Below are 20,817 nucleotides of genomic sequence, written 5' to 3' on the forward strand. Positions count from 1 at the left end.
CTGGATTGTTTTTACAGCACTGGAGGCTCCTGTCAAGACTTAAGGACCATGCTATCATTGACGTGTTGCTGGCGGCGTTGCGGCAGCTCTATAGAACTAGTAACAAGGTGGCCGCCTCTCCGTCTCAATCCCATTAGCATCATAGTCGTTTTGCTTCTTAGAATCTTAGTTTATGTTGGTAGCCACTGTGCTTGGCTCTGAACTTGTGGCCTTGTACCGGTTTGTAATCATAAGCTGGTCGGCCCAGCATATTTAGCGATCTCCCTACAAACTCATCAAGGCTTTATTAATTTAAAGCTGGGTATTTTAATGCCTTTTATATATAAAATAGTGATACAAGGATTGGAGATTGTTCTACTCTGAGGTTCATCTTTAAACTTAAAAAAATGAAGATAATTGCTTGTGAAACATTTCAAAGCAAGTGGAAACTCTGACGATCACTGAGACATTTTATAATTCTTCGTGTTGCTGAAGAGAACAGCCAAAACAAAACTCCATATAGTCAAATCCTAAAGGAGGGTAGTTGTAAATCAAAATATTATCCAAGCCAAGCACATTCAGCAGATCCAAATGCAAACATGACAACGGATCAAGATGGAAATAATAATAATTCTGGAAAAGATCCATATGAAAAGAGTACAAACAGGGAGGCAAGTTCAGTGTAGCCTCCATGGCACAGCCTATTATACAGTCTGAATAAACACACACAAAAATAGAATATTGTACCTAATGAAACCTGGTTTAGCATAGAGGCACAACAGGACACATACTTAATTAGATTAGTACAACATCATTACTGTATTCTTCCGGTGATTAACAATCACTCAAGGTGCCAATGAGCCATTGAAGCATCCTTATTAGGACTGCAGTAGATGATTCTACAGCAACATCAGCAGTAGAACATGACCCTCTTCACGCTGTCCTTAAGTGCGGGGAGGGGCCTGACGACCCCACCGCCGGCGGCCCGGGTGCTGCGGGACGTCGACGAGCCGGACTGGCCTCCACCGCACGCGCTCGCGATCGAGCCGTTGTCGGAGCTATCCGGCTCCATGTAGAAACGGGCACGGAAAGCGGCCAGGTGAGCATAGTATGCCGGAGGAACTGCAATGCAGGGAAGCAAATGTTTTATCTCAGAAATGTTAAGAGTTCAAGACTTTCAGCTTGGCAGATTCCTGATGATAATAAGGATTTAAGAGTGTCGACTTACCGATAGATACCGACCGTGTGCACCTTGCGTAACTGCAGAAGAGATCAAAAGTTAGGGAGGAAATATTGATCGAAAGTTAGGGAGGAAATGTTTATTGTTCAAGAAGCTGACAAGAACAGGGTGAACAAAGCTGAAACTTACGTGTAGCAGAGGTTGTTGGTAAGGGTCTGCAGTGCATCAGCAGTGAAGTTGTTCTCATCCCATAGGACATGGTAATGCGCAGGACGGCTCGTGCCCTAAGGATAATGCAGATCATTTTAGTTATCATCTGATAAAATGACAGGAGGATGTCATGCAAGTAGGTGGTATCATCATTTACCTTGATGCCGGCATGGCTACACAGAAAGAAATCAAACTCTGTAGGGTGGCAGATCTTGGAGTCAACAACGGTACCTAAAAATGAAGAAAGAAAATGTTGGTAGAGTCGGCCAGATTAGAGAACACATTAACAGATACTGCCAAGAGGAAGGTATAAGCAACCTACGGAATGGCATAACAATGTGACTCACCAGGAAGGATATTGCCGCTCCTGTCGATGGAGTTCTGGTCATTGTGGTTGTTTGCAAATAGTCTGGTGTGGTGGCGTTTCTGAACCACGATGAAAGTAATCTGTGGCTGGTAATTTGGTTCCAGTGATGCACATGCCTGATAGACAGATAAATAAGATCAGAAGGGATTGGTAAAATTCTGAAAAATAGGGGAAAATTGTTTGTTGCCTTTCGGATGGCATCAAGCTCATGCTGTAGAACTTGGTAAAACTGGCCTTCACTGACACCATCCCTGTGAAAGGCGGCGACCTTTAGTCCCAACTCTCAGGTATATATCACAAGATATTTTTAACTCAAACTCTTGTCTAAACATCATATCAAATATCAGCAAGCAATATAACATAACCAACAAGGTCACTGCATGGGGTTACTTTTTTTCATGAATGCTATGAGATATTCTGTTGTCAGCAAAGTAAACACAAAAATTGTCCAGAATCGGCTTGACATGGTAACAAATCTAGTTAATTCCATTAACACCGAACTGTCGAGGATTTCAAGTGATTGACCACCTACCACTGGTACTTAAAAAAGAACATTTGCCTCAAAGCATGAGTGAAAGTTTCTGGAAGGGAGCATACCTATAGAATAATATCCGCTGAGGCTTTTCTCTAGTTGATCTTTTAAAGGATATAAGAAGCTCCCTGCAAATGCATGCCACAAAATTTATGACTTGTGTTGAGAAGTAGAAGGAAGGAAAGAGGAGGGAGGCTGGAGATGGTGAGGAACTAAGGGATACCTGATCATGCCACCATGGATGGTTCCTTTCTGAGGATCATGAGTGACATTATATAGATCCTCTATTATTTCTTGCCTGTGAACTTGAGCAGAAACTAAACCAGCATACTTAGTCACCTCAGGCCAATCTTGAGAGGCCACGACCTGCAAGGCAGGGTGGTAAATAGTTGCAGATTAATGCTTTTTAGCAAATATGTCGACTGATCTAGACAAGAACAGTCACTAAACATTGAGTATGATATTGTTCAACTTACTGCAGCAATGGAAGGGCTGCTGTCTTCACCAGGATGAGGATGGGTGACATCAGCGCCGAATATAATCGTAGGCCTGTCAGTAACCAAAGGAATGCATCTTGACACCGCATCAGCCAGTACAGTGTTCCTTCCCCCAACCTTTGAAAACAAAAGGTTGTGTTAGACTCAACAATCGAAGAAGCGCACAAAACACAACAAGAAGCGGTATCGTTTGAACACCAACCTTGACATTTATCTTCAGAGAAAGATTTGCCAGAATTTGTTTGTTCATTTTAAACACTTGCTTCGCTAAACAGCACTGGGAAATCAGCCCAAGGTCAGTTTCACAGACACGCTTCAAGTCACCTGATACCGACCCCGTATGAGCATTTGGCTTGAACCTTTTTTTTTGAATTGAAATCAATATAATTGAAAGTTTAGATACCATAAAGTGAGCCATTGTTTTCAGGAAGAATTCCAATAAGCAATTCGAGTTCCTTGCGCTCTGGTCCAAGTATGGTCATTGCATCATGGAACCTAGCTTTCAAAGCTCGCTGCACTTGATCCGGACGCACATATATAGCTGGAAGAACAGGCTCCAAAGCAAAGTCCTATAATTGATAGTAATACCGTTACTGCAGTAAACAACAAGTACATGGATAAAATAACATGTAAATTGTGCAAGTATATCTTGAAGTATTTCAGGGATACTTGCCATTCCTGAGGCTTGGCACATGCGAGCAAGTTCGCGACAGAATCCAGTAGCAACACTGTCTTGCACGTTTCTAGCGAAATTGACACACAGCCAGCTCCTGACTCTACCACCGTTGACCATTTTCTAGATAAGGAAAAATGAAGCTCTACAGTAAGGCTTGAGATAAAGTAAACAATGGGCACATACTTGATGTAGATAATAACTTGGCCAAGACTGTGGCATTGATACAACTGTTTGATGTATTACCTTGTTCATCATATTCCACTGGCCAACTCTAGGCAAGCAATCCTTCTCTCTACCAGTCTCGCTGTACTTTAGCTGCACAAATAGAAGCAAAAGAAGTCACTAAAGGTGTTACAGCGACTTCTGTGGTATATCTAAGCATCAAATTTTCAGCCACTCTCTTCATGTAACCACCAAAGGAGCACTAGCAGACAAGGGCCAAGGCCACAAGATAAAGAGCTTCAAAAGACATTGTCTCAACATGATTGAGGTTCCACTTACCCGAGGAGCAGGTAAAACCCGTGCTTCAACCAATGCCAGTCGTTCACTGATCTTAATGCCAAACTCTTTTGCATAAGGATCGTCATGGTAAGAGTTTCGATTCACCATCTGTAGACACACAAATAAATTGTGTTTTGCATAAGCATGTGAACTTGCTTACTTGCACATAGGATGGTAGAGCCCCAACAATACTGTAACAAGAAGAAATGCTATACCTGAATTATGTCACGCTCCCGATCATGTGGGCGCTGACATGTCTCCTCTAAAAGAGCTCTTATCTGACCCTGGTTCAGTCTCTTGGAGTATCTCTGTCCCTCCACTATTTTGCAGACCTGAATAAAGTCAGATTTTTAAGCACATGACTAAAACAATAGATTTGCAGATTATAGTGCCAAAAGTTGACCAGAAAATGAAACATATTGTACATCTTCATTACATAGAAGAAAATGGAGCATATTTTAGTGGTAGCATACCTCCATGGGGAGGTAATTTGGACGCCGCTGATTGCCGACTTGCAGACAGGGAAGGTAGGTGTGCTTGATGGAAAAGCCATATGTCTCATTAAAGTATTGGACAATAGACTTCACTGTGCCCCCTTGATCGACAGGAAAACTATTGCAAAAGAACATCAATCTTTATAGGAAAACAAGAATAGTACCATATGCTTTTCAATCTACATGAATGACTTCAGACGAAAATAAAAGGGAAACTACAGTAATGCATGATGAAAAGAGGAAGCTACATACCTTAGCTCCCGAGTTGCCTGAGATGTTAAACCAGATATCCGATACGTCCGCCGTATGTTGCCACGGTGAGTAACTTCCACCTTCACTCCTCTTAAGGCCTTCTTGATCTAGGGTGTTGACAATAACACCAAAATTGCTTGGTTAGTTAGTAAAAACTATGAACAAACATCTGAAACATGCAAGAAATCATAGCTCAGATAACTAAGACAAATTAAAGCCATTCAAACTTAGATGAGTCAATGGAAATGGATTCATCAGTAAGCGATCAATGGATTGTAAACTCATTTACCAAACCCAACACTTCTATCTTACAACAAAGGTACTTTCATTTGAAACTGGCTCTTCCTAAACAAAGTAGAAGGATACAATAATGAGTGCAAAGGGAAGTAAAAAGAGAAACAGAGAGGAAGCGAGATGAGATCTGAGAGAGCCCCCGCCTCTGCCGGTGGCTGCCCCTAGGGCGCCGGTGACTCTCATCCTCCACCGCTCCGCTGCTTGAGCCATGGCGGATCTTGATCGCTCCCCGAGCTGGTGGCAGGTCACGTACCACTCTGTGGCCTCTCGCCTCCCGACGTTCCATGAACATGGCTTCCTCTACCTCCGACCCCAGGCATTGCGTCTGGTCCTCCTTGACTCCGAAGGGATCATGGTTGATGCAAGATTTCTGCTGCTTGGGGAGAAGATCTCCAGTGGCTCCGAGGTTGAGCTGCCATGCCATACGGTCAAGGTGGGCATTCAAGATCTTCCCGCTGTTCAGGCGCCTCAGGTACCTCCCATGCCTTCGCTCGATCTTCGATCTGGTCTCTCGCTGCAACGGAAGATCTGGCCTCTTTTTCATTGCCCTGTGGCCTCCTCCTCCTCCCATCGGGAGTTCTTCATGGTGGCTTCTTTTGGCCATTCAAAGTTAAGGTTAGATCCCTCTTCAGTCTCGCACATGCTCCAGGCTTGCTTGGGAGGGATCGCCCATGATTTCCATGTCAGCTTCTTGAGGGGCAGGTCTTTTAGGTTATCGGTTTGCAATCATCAAGTTGGTTTCTTCATTAACAACCTCAGATCTTTTAAGTGTGTTGAGTTTGTGGTTCATTTCTTACTTTGGGGCAATGGAGGGCCGAATTATGTTCGAGAATTTCGTCTCTGGGAGGTTGAGGAAGAGAAGACTTGGCAAACTGTTGGCCGAAAAACCTATGTTGACGCTATTCAACAGCCTCTCAGTGGTGCCAATAGAATTCCGCTTGGTCGTCAGACTCCGCAGCGGAAAGTTCCTGCACCTCCACCACGGTTAACATTCCTTAATCGTCTCTCTGCTAAGGAGATTGGGTTCCTGGAATCTGCTATCTCTGTTGGTCATGGACTTGAGCAAATCCTCCAGGCTTTTCGTTTTGGTGATGACGGCTCGCATGTAAACTCTTTCCTGGATTCATTGAGTACCCTGCAGATCCAAGAATTACGCTCTTTCATTGCTACTAAGACTTCGATGGAAACTCTTGCACGGACTTTCTATGGTGAGAAATCAGCTGCGCAATTCTCTCCAAATCTTGTCGAGACTGTCTTTCCAGCTGCCTCTGACTTTCAGCAAGTTACGTCGGCAGTCACTCCGGCAGTTACGGGTGCTGGCGCGGAGCCTTTCATTCAAAATTCTGATCCACGGACTTCAGTGTTTCAGCGTTTGGAACCGGCCCAAGCCCAACAACGAGTCTCAGCTTTTGACCGGCTTGTCTACCCTGCTCCGCCACCGAATTCTCGTCAACAGCCCGCCCAGCAAATGGGCCGACGTCAGCCTAGGCAAGGCCCAACATGTCCGCGTTGTCTCAGACCGGGACATCCTAGGATTAACTGCTGGAATAAAATTCGTTGTCACGGCTGCGATAAACCAGGTCATATTAAGAAAGATTGTCGTGCTTTAAAGGAAACTTGGGTTCACAAGGAAATTAATTTGTCTCCTCCTGATGTTTTGGGTAAAGAAAATCAAGCTCTTAATGATACTACTCTATCCATTAATCAGGGCAGATCTGGGCCGTCCGAAGTTGACACGGTATTATGACTCACGGTGGAGTCGCACTTACCAGCACCTTCCCGTACATTTACTGCAGTGAATCTGGAGAATCTTACCCTACCCTTACTCATTTTACACGTTGCCGCTTCATCTCCCTGCTCCTCTGCTTCGAAGCACTGTTCATCACCGCCGTCTCCGCCGGCAGTGCCCACTGCATTGCCTCAATCGGAGATGGCAAACTTCCCGGTGGACCCCTCTCCCTTCATCCCCGGCCAGTTCGAGATCGTCGAGGTCGCCAATCGACTGCAGCAGAGCCGCTACCATGTCAGCCGGCAAGTCTCCGCCAAGAATGAGGATGTCGCCATCGCCACCATCAACCCTCCCTTCCAAGGTGACCAGCCGTTTGCGCTTACTAGGATGTTTCTTCGGTCGTTTATTGAGGAAGAGCTAGGGTTTATGCTTGCCATGTCTCAGCGCTTCCCTATTGGCTCGGCTTACCTCAGGGTTAGCTCACCCTCTAATCGAGATTGGCTTGTTAGTAACAGTCTGCATGAGTTACTAGGCAGAAATATCTCTTTTGTGGAGCATAATCGAGGAATTAATCACAGGGCTTTTACTTATAATCGTGAGTGTTGGTTGGTGCTGCTTGCTTTTCCTTCGGATTATTGGGATGATGAACACATTAGAGGTGCAGTCAAGGATTTTGGGGCACTAATCTCATGGGATAAGGAGGTCAGTAATTATGGTGCGCTTATTGCAAAAGTCAGAGTTGTTGATCTCCAGCATATCCCTCATTCTTGTGTTATTTCCACTGGTAATGAATGGTCTGCTGAATCTTGGTCTATGCCTATATATATTCTCAGTCAGAAGGTGTTAGGTGCTTTGCCAGCTGATGAAGAACTGCCACCTGCTGATGGATCCACTCCACACCCTATGCCTAATGCTGCTGCTGCTGTTAACAATCCACCTCCTCCTAATGATGCACAAGCTCCTGTTCAGAATATTGGTGCTGCTTGGCCTCTTTGGCAGCATGTGCAGCATGGTCCCTAGGCCCCTTTGGATAATCAACTAGTTAATCCTCCAGTTAATCTTGTAGGATAGAACATGCATGTTATTTTGGGCAATCACGACAATCATGGCTTTGACTTAAACATGGCTCCTCAGCAGTTTGCCTTTCATCTCAGTGGGCCACACCAGCTGCAAGATGATGATTTCATAGAGCTGAATGACTTCAGTAATCCCATGATACAGAATAATGGGCCTCCTCCTGTTGACATGGCTTTGGCTGCTCCTGTTCCCCCCATACCTACAGATGTTGATATGCTCCCTAATGAAGATAATCATAGTGATCTGACAGTCACCATAAGCTCAGCTCACACTTCTTCTGATGAATCTGGAGGCTCAGTAAATGGACATAATCAGAACTTGCATATTGGTATGGCTTTAGGTCCAGAGGTACATGTGGATCCTGTTGCTGTCCTTTCAGCTTCTTATAGGCCTGAGACTGTGCATTTTGATTCACTGCATGTTGCACAAAATGACATCTTTCTCTCTAAGGAGGGTACCTCTGCTTGGACTACACACTTTAAACCAGATGGTTCAATTATCAACACTGTCAACATTCCTGCTCAATGGGCTGATTTTTTTACTGCTAAGCTCCTGACACCTGAGGACTTTGAATGGACCAAAGGTTTGCTTCAATCCAAGATCTGGCAAATCCTTAGTGAGTTTGAGGTCAATGGAGAGGGGTCTGCACGTGCATTTGTTCTTCCAAGAGTTTGCCCCTCTGCAGAACCTCCTGTCTGCACACTCACTGTTGCCCGTGAAGAGATCACTCAAGGTTTTATGACACCGCAAGCTCCCAGAATCCCTTTTTCTGCTGCATCTACCTTATCCACTTCAGCTCTCCATGTCAAGAAGAGAGGGAAGAAGACACCTCTTGTGTGCACTGAAGTGAGAAGAAGCAATAGGATTAAAGCCTTGAACAAGGGTTATAAGGCAAAGACTTGTTTTGACAAAAAATGTCTAGCTTGTGCTGCTGTTGGCCCTAAAATAAAGAAGTCTGTTGTCACCAACCTCTGCTCTAGATTTCAAATTTCTGATGAAGAGGTAGAAGGAAAGGAGGCAGAAGTGTCATCTGATGAAGAGGAAGATGCTCCAGCTGTATCAACTGGAAGCAAGAGCAAGAATCCAGCCAAGAAGGGTTCTAATGCATCTACAAAGAAATCCTCTAGGAAGAAATGAGAAGGATAGGCTGATCCTTCTCTTTTCTCTTTTGGTTGTTCTAGATATTTTGAGCAACTGTGGTTGCTGTAAGAATCTTTGCTGTAATAAGACTCCTATGATGCTTTTGTGGACCTGTCTCATGTATCATGAATTACCAAGCTCTACTTTATTCCAGTGTGTTTCTATGTGCACTATTCTGCTATGCTGTCAGCTTATGGTTGTCAGAGTCATTCTTATCCATTTTGTTATCCAATGCATAAAATATTTTGGAAGGTTTCAAATTGGAATATTAGAGGATTCAATGATCCTACAAAATGGACTTTGATTTCCAACAAAATTAGAGACAGTGGATGTCAGGTGATTTGTTTTCAAGAATCCAAGAGAGAGTCTGTTGATTTGCAGTTCCTGAGGTAGTTTTGTCCAAGGAATTTTGATTACTTTGCTTTTGTACCTTCTGTTGGTCAGTCAGGTGGCATCATCACAATCTGGGACAGTTCTATTTTTGTTGGTCATGAAGTTTTTCGTAATCAGTTTGCTCTGTCAGTAGAGTTACATGCTACCAAATCTGACTCATACTGGACCCTGACAAACATTTATGCCCATTGCCAAAATGTTGAGCAACTAGTTTTTCTTTACTGGTTACATAATGTTGATATTCCCACAGATGAGAATTGTTTACTTGTTGGGGATTTTAATCTCCTGAGATCTCCCCAAGACAGAAATAGGCCTGGTGGAAATATAAATGAGATGCTGTTATTCAATGAGGCAATTAGTAATATTGGTTTGGTAGAAATCCCTCTTAAAGGCAGGAGGTTCACTTGGAGTAATATGCAGGATGATCCACTCCTGCAAAGACTTGATTGGTTCTTTTCCTCCTTAGCCTGGACAGTTAATTTTCCAAACACTTTGGCACTTCCTCTTGCCATGACTACATCTGACCATGCCCCATGTGTCATCTTTACTGAAACTTCTATTCCAAAATCAGAGATCTTCAGAGTGGAAAATAGTTGGATGGACATGGAAGGATTTCTGCCATTGGTAGAGCTGAATTGGACTCACTCTATACATTATGCTGATGCTGCCAAATGAATAACTGCCAAATTCAAAATTCTTAGGAAGAGCCTCAAAAGTTGGTCCAAGCAATTGTCCCCTCTTAAGAAACTATTGCAGACCTTAATGCCCTTATTTCTCTTCTAGATGCCATTGAGAATTTTCATGATCTATCTGTGCTGGAGAATAATTTCAGAAAAGCAATGAAAAAGCATTTGGCAACTAAGTTGGCTCAACAGTTGGCTTATTGGAAGCAGAGGGGAAAAATTAAATGGGTCACTCTTGGAGATGAGAACTCTAGGTTTTTCCATTCTATGGCATCTACTCAGAAAAGAAAGAATCATATTGCCTCACTGGTTAATGCTTCAGGTGACACTATCAGTGATCACTTAGAAAAGGCTTCTCTGCTGCTCCAAGCCTTTAAGGACAGGTTAGGACAGGTGGATCCTACTGTTCCTCTTCACAATATGCCTCAGTTACTGCATTCTGATGTAGATTTGTCCTTCCTGGAGGCTCCTTTCACCCCTGATGAGATTGATGCTGTTGTTAAGGATTTTCCAAGTAATAAATCCCCTGGGCCAGATGGCTTCAATGCAGAATTTCTCAAGAAATGTTGGCACATCATTAAAAAAAGATTTCTATGACCTATGTGAGCAGTTTCATAATGGCACTTTGTGTCTGGAAAGTATCAATAGTTGCTTTATCACTTTGGTGCCAAAAAAAGATGATGCTTATGCTATCAATGACTATAGGCCCATCTCTCTGCTGAATTGCACTTTGAAATTGCTCACTAAGTTGCTAGCCAATCGATTACAAACCGTTATTGAGAAGTTGATTCATGAAAACCAATATGGTTTTATCAAATCTAGGACAATTCAAGATTGTTTGGCATGTCCTTATGAGTATTTTCACCACTGCCATAGATCTAAAAAGGAAGTGATTGCACTCAAACTAGATTTTGAAAAGGCCTTTGACAAAGTTGATCATTCTTTTATTCTGAATGTCCTGCAAGCAAAGGGTTTTGGAAATTTGTCGTGCCAGTGAATTAAGCAGCTTTTTGATTCTGCCTCCTCTGCAGTGCTCCTCAATGGAATTCCTGGTAACTTTTTCAAATGCAAAAGAGGGGTTAGGCAGTGGGATTCGTTATATCCTTTGCTGTTTGTTCTTGTTGCTGATGTGCTGGAATCTTTGATCAATTGCTCTTTGGCTGAAGAGTTATTGAAGAGGCCCTTAAATCTGCAATGTTCACCCTCCTTCCCTTTACTCCAATATGCAGATGGTACCCTCATTATCATGGAAGCGGATGTTATTCAACTTCAGCACCTTACTGAGGTTTTGCAGACTTTTGTGGATGCCACTATTTTAAGGGTGAATTATGCAAAATCCAACCTTATTCCTATTAATATTCAAGAGTCCAGAGTGCATCTTTTCACCACTGCTCTTCAATGTCAGTTGGGTGCCATGCCTTTCACCTATTTGGGTCTACCTTTAAGTACTACTAAACCAAGGAAGGAGTGTTTTCTGCCACTGATTCAGTGCATTCAAAGAAGGTTACCTGCATGTACTATGTATCTCAATTATGGTAGCAAACTCAAAATGCTTAATTCTGTTCTCTCTTCTTTGCCATTGTTCTATCTTTGCTCATTAAAAGTTTATCAGTGGGTACTAGCTGAAGTGGACAAATATAGGAGACATTTCTATGGAGAGATAAGGATCTGCAAAAGAAAAGCCCTCCTCTGGCAGCCTGGGATCTTGTTTGTAAGCCAAAGGATCAGGGGGGCCTTGGGGTCCTCAATTTGGCAGTACAGAATGACTGTCTTCTGATGAAACATGTTCACAAGTTCTACAATCATGCTGATCTGCCTTGGGTTAAACTTGCTTGGGAGCTGTATTACACCTCTTCTCTGCCACCTGCTAGACTCAGAGAAGTTTCCTTCTGGTGGCGAGATTGTCTGATAACTTTGCCCACCTATAAGAATCTTGCTGTCTCTACTTTTGTGCAGGGTAATTCCATTCTCTTATGGAAAGACAAATGGACAGATATTCCATTGCAAGAAAAATGGCCACATTTATTCTCTTTTGCCAAAAATGAGTCCATCTCTCTTAAGGAGGTTCTTGCTTCTCCTCATGTTCCAGAGCTGTTTCACTTACCTATCTCTGAGGAAGCACTGGTCCAGCTAAACTTGTTCCAAGCACTGCTGCAGGATTTATTACCAGTTGCAGACCATGTTGGGCAATTCTTCAGTTCAAGTCTCAAAAGTTTATAAGACGCTCATGGGGAATGATGGGGCCATACCTGCTTTGAAATGGATGTGGAAAGGATGTTGTCAGCAAAGACACAAAGTCTTCTTTTGGCTTCTTATTCACAATAGACTTAACACTAGAGCTCTTCTACAACGGAAGAATTTTGTGACGGATGACTATTCTTGTGTCATGTGCAACCTGCAGCATCTGGAGACAAGGGATCATCTATTCTTCCAATGCCCCTTTGCTGTTTTATGCTGGCAATATCTCTGGTCTAGCCTTAAACTATCTATATCCAAGCCGTTTTTTATGGAGATTATCATGCTCGTCACCTGGTCCATATGGATCACACGCAATGACTTTATCTTCAAGGCTGCTCCTCCTAGTGTCTATAGATGTCGGAAGAAGTTTAAAGATGAGCTTGCCCTTCTAGTTCACAAAGCAAAGAAGAAGTCTTATCATGGCATAGTTTCTTGGGTGGAAAATTTTAGATAGCTTTCTTCTTTTCTTTTGGCCTCGAGCCTCTTGCTTTTTGTTTTTGTTGCTCCTCTCAAGCAACTGTTTTATCTTGTAGATACTTGTTTACAATCATATATATAAATAAAATGAAAAATATACAGTGGCGAACCCACTGTTCATCCTCAAAAAAAAATGAGTGCAAAGTGTTAGCCAAGTATACCTTGACACGTTCCGCATCTGAGAGGGACCTCGAGTGGATAGCAGTGTTTAAAAGTTGTGCAACAAAATCAATGACAGGTAGCGGCTCGAAGAAAGATGTTGCCGACATATCTGAAAATGCAGAAAATGAAGGAAAGTATATTAAGGAAAACATTGAATGCAATTATATGCTTCCTACCTTAAATAACAGTAACATTGCACCACAAAGATATCTGGAATGTAAAGAACATCTATTAAAGCAGCTCAACAATTGCACCAAAACCTTTATCACTGATTATTCTAGTTAGCTGGTTGAAGGTCACATATCATTTTTTTTCTATCTACAAATCATTAGATCAGACCATTGCCTTTTTGTAAACAAAAAAAGATCATCCATAAACTTTCAGAAGTGTACTCATTGAAAAAATATACATATTGAACAGAAGGGTAATGTTCCGAAGTTATGGAAATACGAAAACGCAGCAATTTTAGTTGCTAATAAGTGGTTTCACAATGCATTAGATAACACACACTCAAGGACCACGGTATGGAGCACCGGTTCTTTTTTTTTGCGGGGGGTATGGAGCACCGATTCATTGTAGAATATATATTCATGAGAAAAGGCGAGAGCTTTACTGATATTTAGTGACAATCCCATTTGAGTAGGACGAATTGTCTGATAAAACCCGCGCCAGCTTTCTATTCCGTCACCAAGGGATCGCCTCCTTCCCAGGTCAGGCGAGAAGAAGGATCGACCACATGGTTCGTATCTGTGGAACAATTAATGGGAATGGAAATGATATGATTGTACTATTTTCTGGTTGATATCTCCTATTATACGGTACCTAGGGATCAATCTATTCTACCTAGCTGTTGGCAGCTCACGCAGGACGATATCAAGAACTTGCAGGGCCTCTTGGGGAGCCTCTGCCTGCTTTCCAGCTATATATTGCTCAAGGCGATGAAGATCAACTCTAGCGGCAAACCTAATCACCACCTTAAAAGTTCTCCCACGCCTACATCATGGAAAGAACAGTCAGAAATGTCAACACAAGCATGATTTGCCCTGTTACCAGAAAACCATGGCGGCAAAAAAGGCACAAGGACAGACCTCTCCAAACCGGAACCATCATCTTTGTCGAGCAAAGTGATGTGAAACTCTTTGGAAGTAAGTGGCAGCGGACCAGCCGTGTACATGCTCTTCCTGCCATCATAGGCTGGAAGCCGCCCTCCCAAGTAAGACACCTTGTGCAGCTTCACCAACTCTTGCATCACGGCACGGCCGACAACCCGTGAGGTGATCTCCGGGGTGATGGAAACCTGCGAACGAAACCATGTCACGGCAAGAACTGAAGACATGTAGCTGTTAATTACAAGGAGAACAATGCTGCTGTGAGGGTAACGCACATCATACTGATGAAGATCCTTGTCTGGCAGTTGAGCAAGGAAGTGATTTGCCTTCACCAAGCACTTGATACCGATTCTTCCACTTCCCGGGCGGCGAGGAAATTTATACGAGTTCCTGGTCAATGGAATTGGCTCGTGGCCCGCACTCAATTCACCACCCTCCATGGGCAAGACCTCGAGCTGCTCGGTGACCACCTCAAGAAGTGGTGATGATGCCTCTGGTGAGGCCGAGATGTCGGGAGCTATTGCTGCAGACGGGCTATCCCCCACATGTCCACCTCGACCGCCACCACCATTGTGGTTTCGTGGCTGCACTTCTCTGTGGCCCAAACACTGTGCAGCAGGACCGGCTGGACGCCATTGCTGCATCGCAGGCATCGCACCGCGTGGTTGATGCGCAGCTCCCTGAGGGTGGTGGTGGTAGGAGCCTGCTCCACGGCCACCGTGCTGGTATTGCTGAGAATAGAAGCCACCCCGGCCACCTCTGCCGGCCTGACCCCCTCTCCCACCACCATCCTCACCAAACCCAGCAAATCTTGGTCTCCTGAATCCCATTGTCGATCAACTGCCAACAGAGTCAAGCGTTTGAAGTTACGGCCGGAAGAAGTCTGCTGGGAAAAATAGCAAATTTCTGGCGCTCCTGCATATTGTCGAAGCTTGCAAGAAGAGGGATTTCCCAGGGAAAATAGAACCTACTCAAAGAAGGGAGGGATTGAACAAAACAAAACAAATCGATGCAACTACCTAATTTCAGAGACGGGAGAGGAAACCTTGGGCAGAGGGAGATGGATTCGACTCGCAACCAACTAGTACAAGGCTCTCGCTGCTGTGCTGTATTGTTGAGAAAGCAGAGGAGGGATTGAGTGATGGTCTGATATGGATATGGAGATGGGGGCAGTGCACCCACACACACACTGTGTACTCTACTGTCACAGCCTACTCCTCGCTTGCCGTGTGCTACTACGGGTATTTTGTAATTCTTCGTTGGGTTTCAGAGAGCAAGATGCGATGTGTAGTACGGCTGCTAGCTTCCTTTCTTCTGTCTCTCGTGATGTTCACACGAGAGATAGGACGGTTCCTTGCTATGGATTCGGTTCCTTCCCCATGGTAGTACTAGGGAGGAAGGAAAAGTTGGCGACAATAATAACTGCTAAGTATGGAGACAGTGTAAAGTGGGAGACATGGATGGCATGGCACCCTCTCGTGCCTAACCGCTTTTTATTAGTACTAGGACGATCGCGAGGTTCTGTTCCCACACACACACCCCTACACCTTTCCAAAACAAACAAACAAAATAAACAAACAAATAGAAGGTGAGCTGCGTAAGCCTCAGCCAGCCGGCCGGTCCCCGTGCTTCTTTTTTCTTAGCACGTAAGTAAGGCGGCCCTTGTTAAAAAAAAAAGTAAGCCTGGTCCCAACTTCTGTGAACTTGTAGCTGCCCTTGTGAACTTCCTAGCTAGTGACCACAACAAGCTACGCAACAACAAGTGTAACTGTATATATACCAAGCATGGATGTTTAAAGATTATTATTGCATTTGGGTTGCCACACAGTACCTGCAAACAAGGCGTGCACGCTTTTCCAAGTTTAACCTTGACTAAGAATTAATCTAACGATGCATGATTTATGTCAGTACTATACAAAATCGATGACGTTAGATTCATATCCGAAAGAAGTTTCAAATGGATTCATACCCGTATTTTATTGGTTAAAGTAAAATCTTAAAAAATTCTTTTCAAGGGAGAGTACAAGGTGCAGTCTTTAATCTCCAGGTCAATTTCTTAGATTAGGGCCTTAATTGCAGGGCAGCCGGACAATAGCTGCGAAGTTGTAATGCGTGCATGGAGTGTCAGGTGGGAGACAAGATTGCATGCATGCATGGCAGCCTCTCGTGTTAAAAGACACACACATGCGTTATTGGGTTATATCAACCATCAAAAGGAAAAAAGAGCATGGGTTATTGGGTTATATCAACCGGTAATCTCCGCAAGGTGTTTTGCACCGGCTAAAATCCACTCCCTTGTTGGGAAACGCACTAAGCAAAACAAAAAAATTACTAGCACACAACCAAGATCATATGCGAGAGTGGAGGCAATGGTAACGTACCCTCGACGACCGTATCGCGTGGCGGAAGTTGATGACGTTGTCGAGGTAGTCGTGTGTCGATTCCCGCAGATAGGTGTAACCCCCCAGCCGCAAGAAGATGTACAATCACTTGAAGATCCTCACGACCGAGCGTCGCACGTGCAACGCCTCCGAGGTATCCACACGTACGGGAGAAGCGTCACCGTGTCGAACGTGTGATCAAGCACACGGACAAAGCGGAAACATGTCGACGAAGATCCGGCAGCGCTTCCGCTATCACCGATTAGATTAGATCTAGGCGATCGTAGAGATCCGTCAGCACTCTGTGATGAAGAAGTGGGGTTGTTGACGCGACCTTCTGGTGGCAGTGTCTAGAGTGGCAGCGCTAGAGGGGGCAGTCGGATGTGGGGGCGTAGGCTAGGGTTGGTGTTCTGCCCCCCTCTTTTTATATAGGGGCTGGCCGGCCCCCTCTCCCAAATCGACTACGGGGGTGGAGTTGGAGTCCATGTGGACTCCTCCTCCCCAAACTGACCTAGGGGAAGTTGTAGTCCACATGGACTCCTCCCCCTTGGTGCGGCCAGCCAAGGAGGGGCCCATGCGGCCCATGGCCCATGGTGCCACTCCGGGCATAGCCCTCCGGAACCTTCTGAAACCTTTTGCGGAATATTCTGGACCTTTCGGTGTCTTCCGTGGTGTTTCTAGATCCTTCCAGGCCCTTCCATAAATGCCCGAAACCATTTTGGACACTCTCGATTACATTCTGGACACCTCCGGAATAATCTGAGACTCTCCGAACCACTTTCTGAACCACTTCATTCATATCTTCTATCGCACTCACATTCTAAATGTCGCTAAACCTTTAAGTGTGTGACCCTATGTGTTCGGATATATGCAGACATGTCCGGAACATGTTCTGCGACAATAATCGATGTCGAGCGCTTGATAACCGCAACGATTCCCGCCTATAACACGAAGATCTTTATCGGGTGAACCTTCCGTATTACTTTCGTGAATATGTCGTATTTCTTCTCGATACTTTACATAACCCAAGGTGAAACTGTTATGTTATCCTCGTTCCCCGGCATGTACTCTTTTACTCGTTCCATATTATCGATGTTCCTATGACTAATGACTTAGTCACGTGTCCAGCCAGACGATGATGAAAATCATAATACCTGAGTGGGCCCAGAGTGTATCTCTCCATCGCTGGAGTAGCAATTGCCAATCTCGACATAATGTAGGGCTACGACATACTTTCCGGTATGTATGAAGAACACCTTTATTTTTACCCAGTTATGTGATAACATTTGATGATCTCATAGCAACCATTCGGTATCCAAGTCTACACTACTCTCATGGTCAAACGAATCTTAGTAAACGGTAATACTTGTCTTTGAGAAACTACCGATAACAATATTTACGATGTGTTTCACGGTATATCAATGGGGTCTATCAAACACCATTGTTTCCCCAACAATGTTGCCCTCGTATATTATTGGTGTGAGGACCCCGGATACAACCATCCAGAACCCCTTGTGTTTCGAACGCACTATCCCCAGAATTACTAGTGCAACACAAGTCACAATTCTAATAACAAAGAATCACTCGAACTATAAGTTAATAAAATAGAGTAGCAATTGCCTTATGACAAAGGTTTACAAACTCTTCAGATTGGCAGCAAAAAAACTTGAATAAACTTCGATAGATAGGCCTCCATTAGCCGCAAATGCTTCTGATGGGCACGCACACCTAACGATCTCCAAAGTATTCCTCTTCGGGGAAGAGGCCATTGTAGGCTCCCTTTTCTGAACCAAAAGAGTGCAAAAGTACTCAGTATGCAAGCAACCAATGAATTAAATCTATAACATGATTCAAGATATCCATAAAGCAGGCAAAACTGGCTATTTTGCGTAAAGCGAACAAGTAGTTGTAAACAAATTTATAAAACATGGTAACAAGTGACAACTTCCATAACCCAATATGAAAGTAAACCCATAAACGTCATGAATAGAAAGTAACAGAATAACTATAACATTCCAACAATTTAAACACTGAATATGATTTGTGGCTCTAAGCAAAGATTACAAGCTTGAGTTGTTCATGACCGTGAACACGGCTAATTTTTTAGATTTACACTCTGCAGAGGTTGTACTTGTGAGTTATGCACATAGAGCTCAATATAGTATGGTAGTAGACTCAAACAAGTTACAATACTAACAGTTCCTAGTAGGCGACTACGAGCAGGAAAACCACGAAGGCTAATAACTCTCCCACTCAGGGAGGAGTGATGCAATAATAACAATAAAAAGAATTGCCCATGATTTGGAGGGTTTCTTAATAATAAAGAGAATTACCCACGATTTGGAGGATTTCTCAAACAGAAGGGATAGGATGATGAAGACCAAGTATAACCCCTAACCGGAGCTATACTTGACCACTTTGCTCGTGTCTGGTTCATAGGATTAAACTGGAGTGAACGAGTAACAACATCTAATCACTAGAGTATTGTACCGATCAATACTTAAGAGTTCTGAACACCAGTCCATCGGTAAGCAGACTCGCAAAATTAATTAAACCCAAGTTGATTAGACTCACTAAACTCAACAATCTAAGCATAGCTAAGCAAAACTCAACACAAGGCTCCACCTAGGTTTAGGTATGATGAGTAGTATTTGGATATTGGCTCATAAATGTGGAGGCATATAATAAACAATGGCAATAGGCCCACTACCCAACTATCATCGCTAACGTGCAAACAGGTTCATAAACAAAATACTTTGAAAATATGGGTTGGACATAGGATCCATCAGTTACTTTCCTTGTTCTAGAGTGTTATTGATAATTCCCCTGTACCTTCTCTTGGTACTCCTCCCGTAGTTGCAATCTACACGTCGCGGTTAAGCATACACTCAATACAAAGATGCAAATAAAATCCAGTAACTCCAAATGAACTCAATTAGGATCAAACCTTTAAAATAAATTGGAATTGGATAAATAGAAATAGTATAAGTGGAATAGATTGTATGTGAAGGTTTAGGAAACTAGGTTTGAATAAACACTATTAGAAGATGAACAATCACCAACCAAGGTTATTGAGATATGTATAGAACAAAGATTAGATGTAGACTATAGAGTTGGAGTCTGGCAACCATGTGACAACATGACACCAAGAAAGAGTGATGATGTCAATAGTACTAAAGTACTAAGAATCGATTAGACTTTAGTGTAACCTAAAGATAGATTATGGCACGAGTGTACGGAAGTACTCCGATCTCGATGAAGATAATCAAGTAGATGTAATCTACATGATCTAGGGTTTGGCCAGATGAAACATATGAACTAGGATTCGAAAAGAAAAATATCTAAGATGCACCGGTGTAGATGAGATAATCTAGATTATAGATCTAACATGTATATGGCTCCCAGTTGACACAAATACAATAGAGAGAAAAACTAAGATGATCTAATGTCGGACCTCCGGAGGGATCAGAAGTTGAAAAGCGTCTGATTGGACTTTATGACATGGTTGGATAAATCTCGTCAAACGGATCTCGGTAACATCTGCGGTTTCGCCGGGAGATGAGTAGTGCGGATGCTGCAAAGTAGCCCTTTTTAGATCGGAGTGTCAAAATAAGAACTTCCAACACGAAAGTTGTGTGGAATAGATAGATCTATTGACTCACCAAAGGAATTTGGATTTGAAGCAACGAGAAAAAGGTTGAGATTGGTCCGGATTGAAAGGTCTCGACGAGATCTACAATTTTCTTGAAGAGCCCGAATGCAAATAACGAAGTTTAGAGGCTTGAATAAACAAGTTAAGATTAGTAAATCTAGTCTTTCGGGATTTCGAAAAGGAATGGAGTAGAGCTGCGGCCGTGCCGGTATTTATAGGCGAGTAGGTCGAGTACGGAACAAGCCAAAGGAAACGAAAGTCAATTTGGAAGAGTATATGTTTGGATAGGAAGGAAACAGCACGTTTCCTGTAACAGCCGGATCGAACCGACCGACTCGGCCAGCTGGGCGGCCCGCTTAGGAAATGGGCAGCGGATTATTATCCGCTGCTCGTTCACCAGTTTGCAGAGAAAAAGGAGGGGCAACAATTAGTTAACTACCGCACATGCAGCTATTAACTATTCGACGACATGACGTGAATAAAATCCGAAAATTGATATTTCTTTTTAGAAAAATCGGTAAAGGATTTTGGGAGACCGTTTTCTCCGTTGGAAAGAATAAAATAGATAGTTTTTAATATGGACTTCACCACAACATTTCAAAATAATAAAAAAAATATTTTAATATTAAAATAATTTCGAAACAAACCAAAATATTTGGAAAATTCAAATTAGATTTTTTCCTTTTAACTGAAGTAACAGAGCAATTTTCTCAAATAGTTTTATTTTTAAAAATGTTTTCAAAGATGAGAAAATTGGGATGTTACAATTGGCGACCTCGTAACACTTTACTTAT

At 43.2% G+C, this 20,817-nt stretch overlaps 1 protein-coding gene across 4 annotated transcripts; it reads right to left on the minus strand.

Annotated features, from left to right (window-relative positions):
• Nucleotides 1-587: 587 nt before the first annotated feature.
• Nucleotides 588-15,458, minus strand: LOC127314116 (protein argonaute 1D). 4 transcript variants are annotated; one of them, XM_051344582.2, is made up of 23 exons: nucleotides 15,010-15,455; nucleotides 14,266-14,830; nucleotides 13,970-14,178; nucleotides 13,725-13,874; nucleotides 13,495-13,628; nucleotides 12,881-12,990; nucleotides 4,689-4,795; nucleotides 4,416-4,554; nucleotides 4,158-4,274; nucleotides 3,943-4,050; nucleotides 3,685-3,756; nucleotides 3,439-3,561; nucleotides 3,169-3,334; nucleotides 2,968-3,089; nucleotides 2,745-2,882; nucleotides 2,492-2,634; nucleotides 2,334-2,396; nucleotides 1,924-1,987; nucleotides 1,717-1,852; nucleotides 1,527-1,600; nucleotides 1,349-1,443; nucleotides 1,208-1,239; nucleotides 588-1,101 (listed from the first exon to the last, which is right to left on the minus strand). In XM_051344582.2, exons 2-23 carry the CDS (start codon nucleotides 14,818-14,820, stop codon nucleotides 890-892), a joined length of 3,069 nt encoding a protein of 1,022 aa, XP_051200542.1. In that variant the 5' UTR covers nucleotides 14,821-14,830; nucleotides 15,010-15,455; the 3' UTR covers nucleotides 588-889. The 4 variants fall into 4 exon arrangements, with proteins under 4 accessions (XP_051200542.1, XP_051200541.1, XP_051200540.1 ...); XM_051344581.2 differs by having other exon boundaries at nucleotides 13,970-14,830; nucleotides 15,036-15,458; XM_051344580.2 differs by having other exon boundaries at nucleotides 13,970-14,957; nucleotides 15,036-15,458.
• Nucleotides 15,459-20,817: the final 5,359 nt, after the last annotated feature.

This window comes from Lolium perenne, chromosome 7 (genome assembly GCF_019359855.2).
Source record: "Lolium perenne isolate Kyuss_39 chromosome 7, Kyuss_2.0, whole genome shotgun sequence".
Taxonomy (NCBI): domain Eukaryota; kingdom Viridiplantae; phylum Streptophyta; class Magnoliopsida; order Poales; family Poaceae; genus Lolium; species Lolium perenne.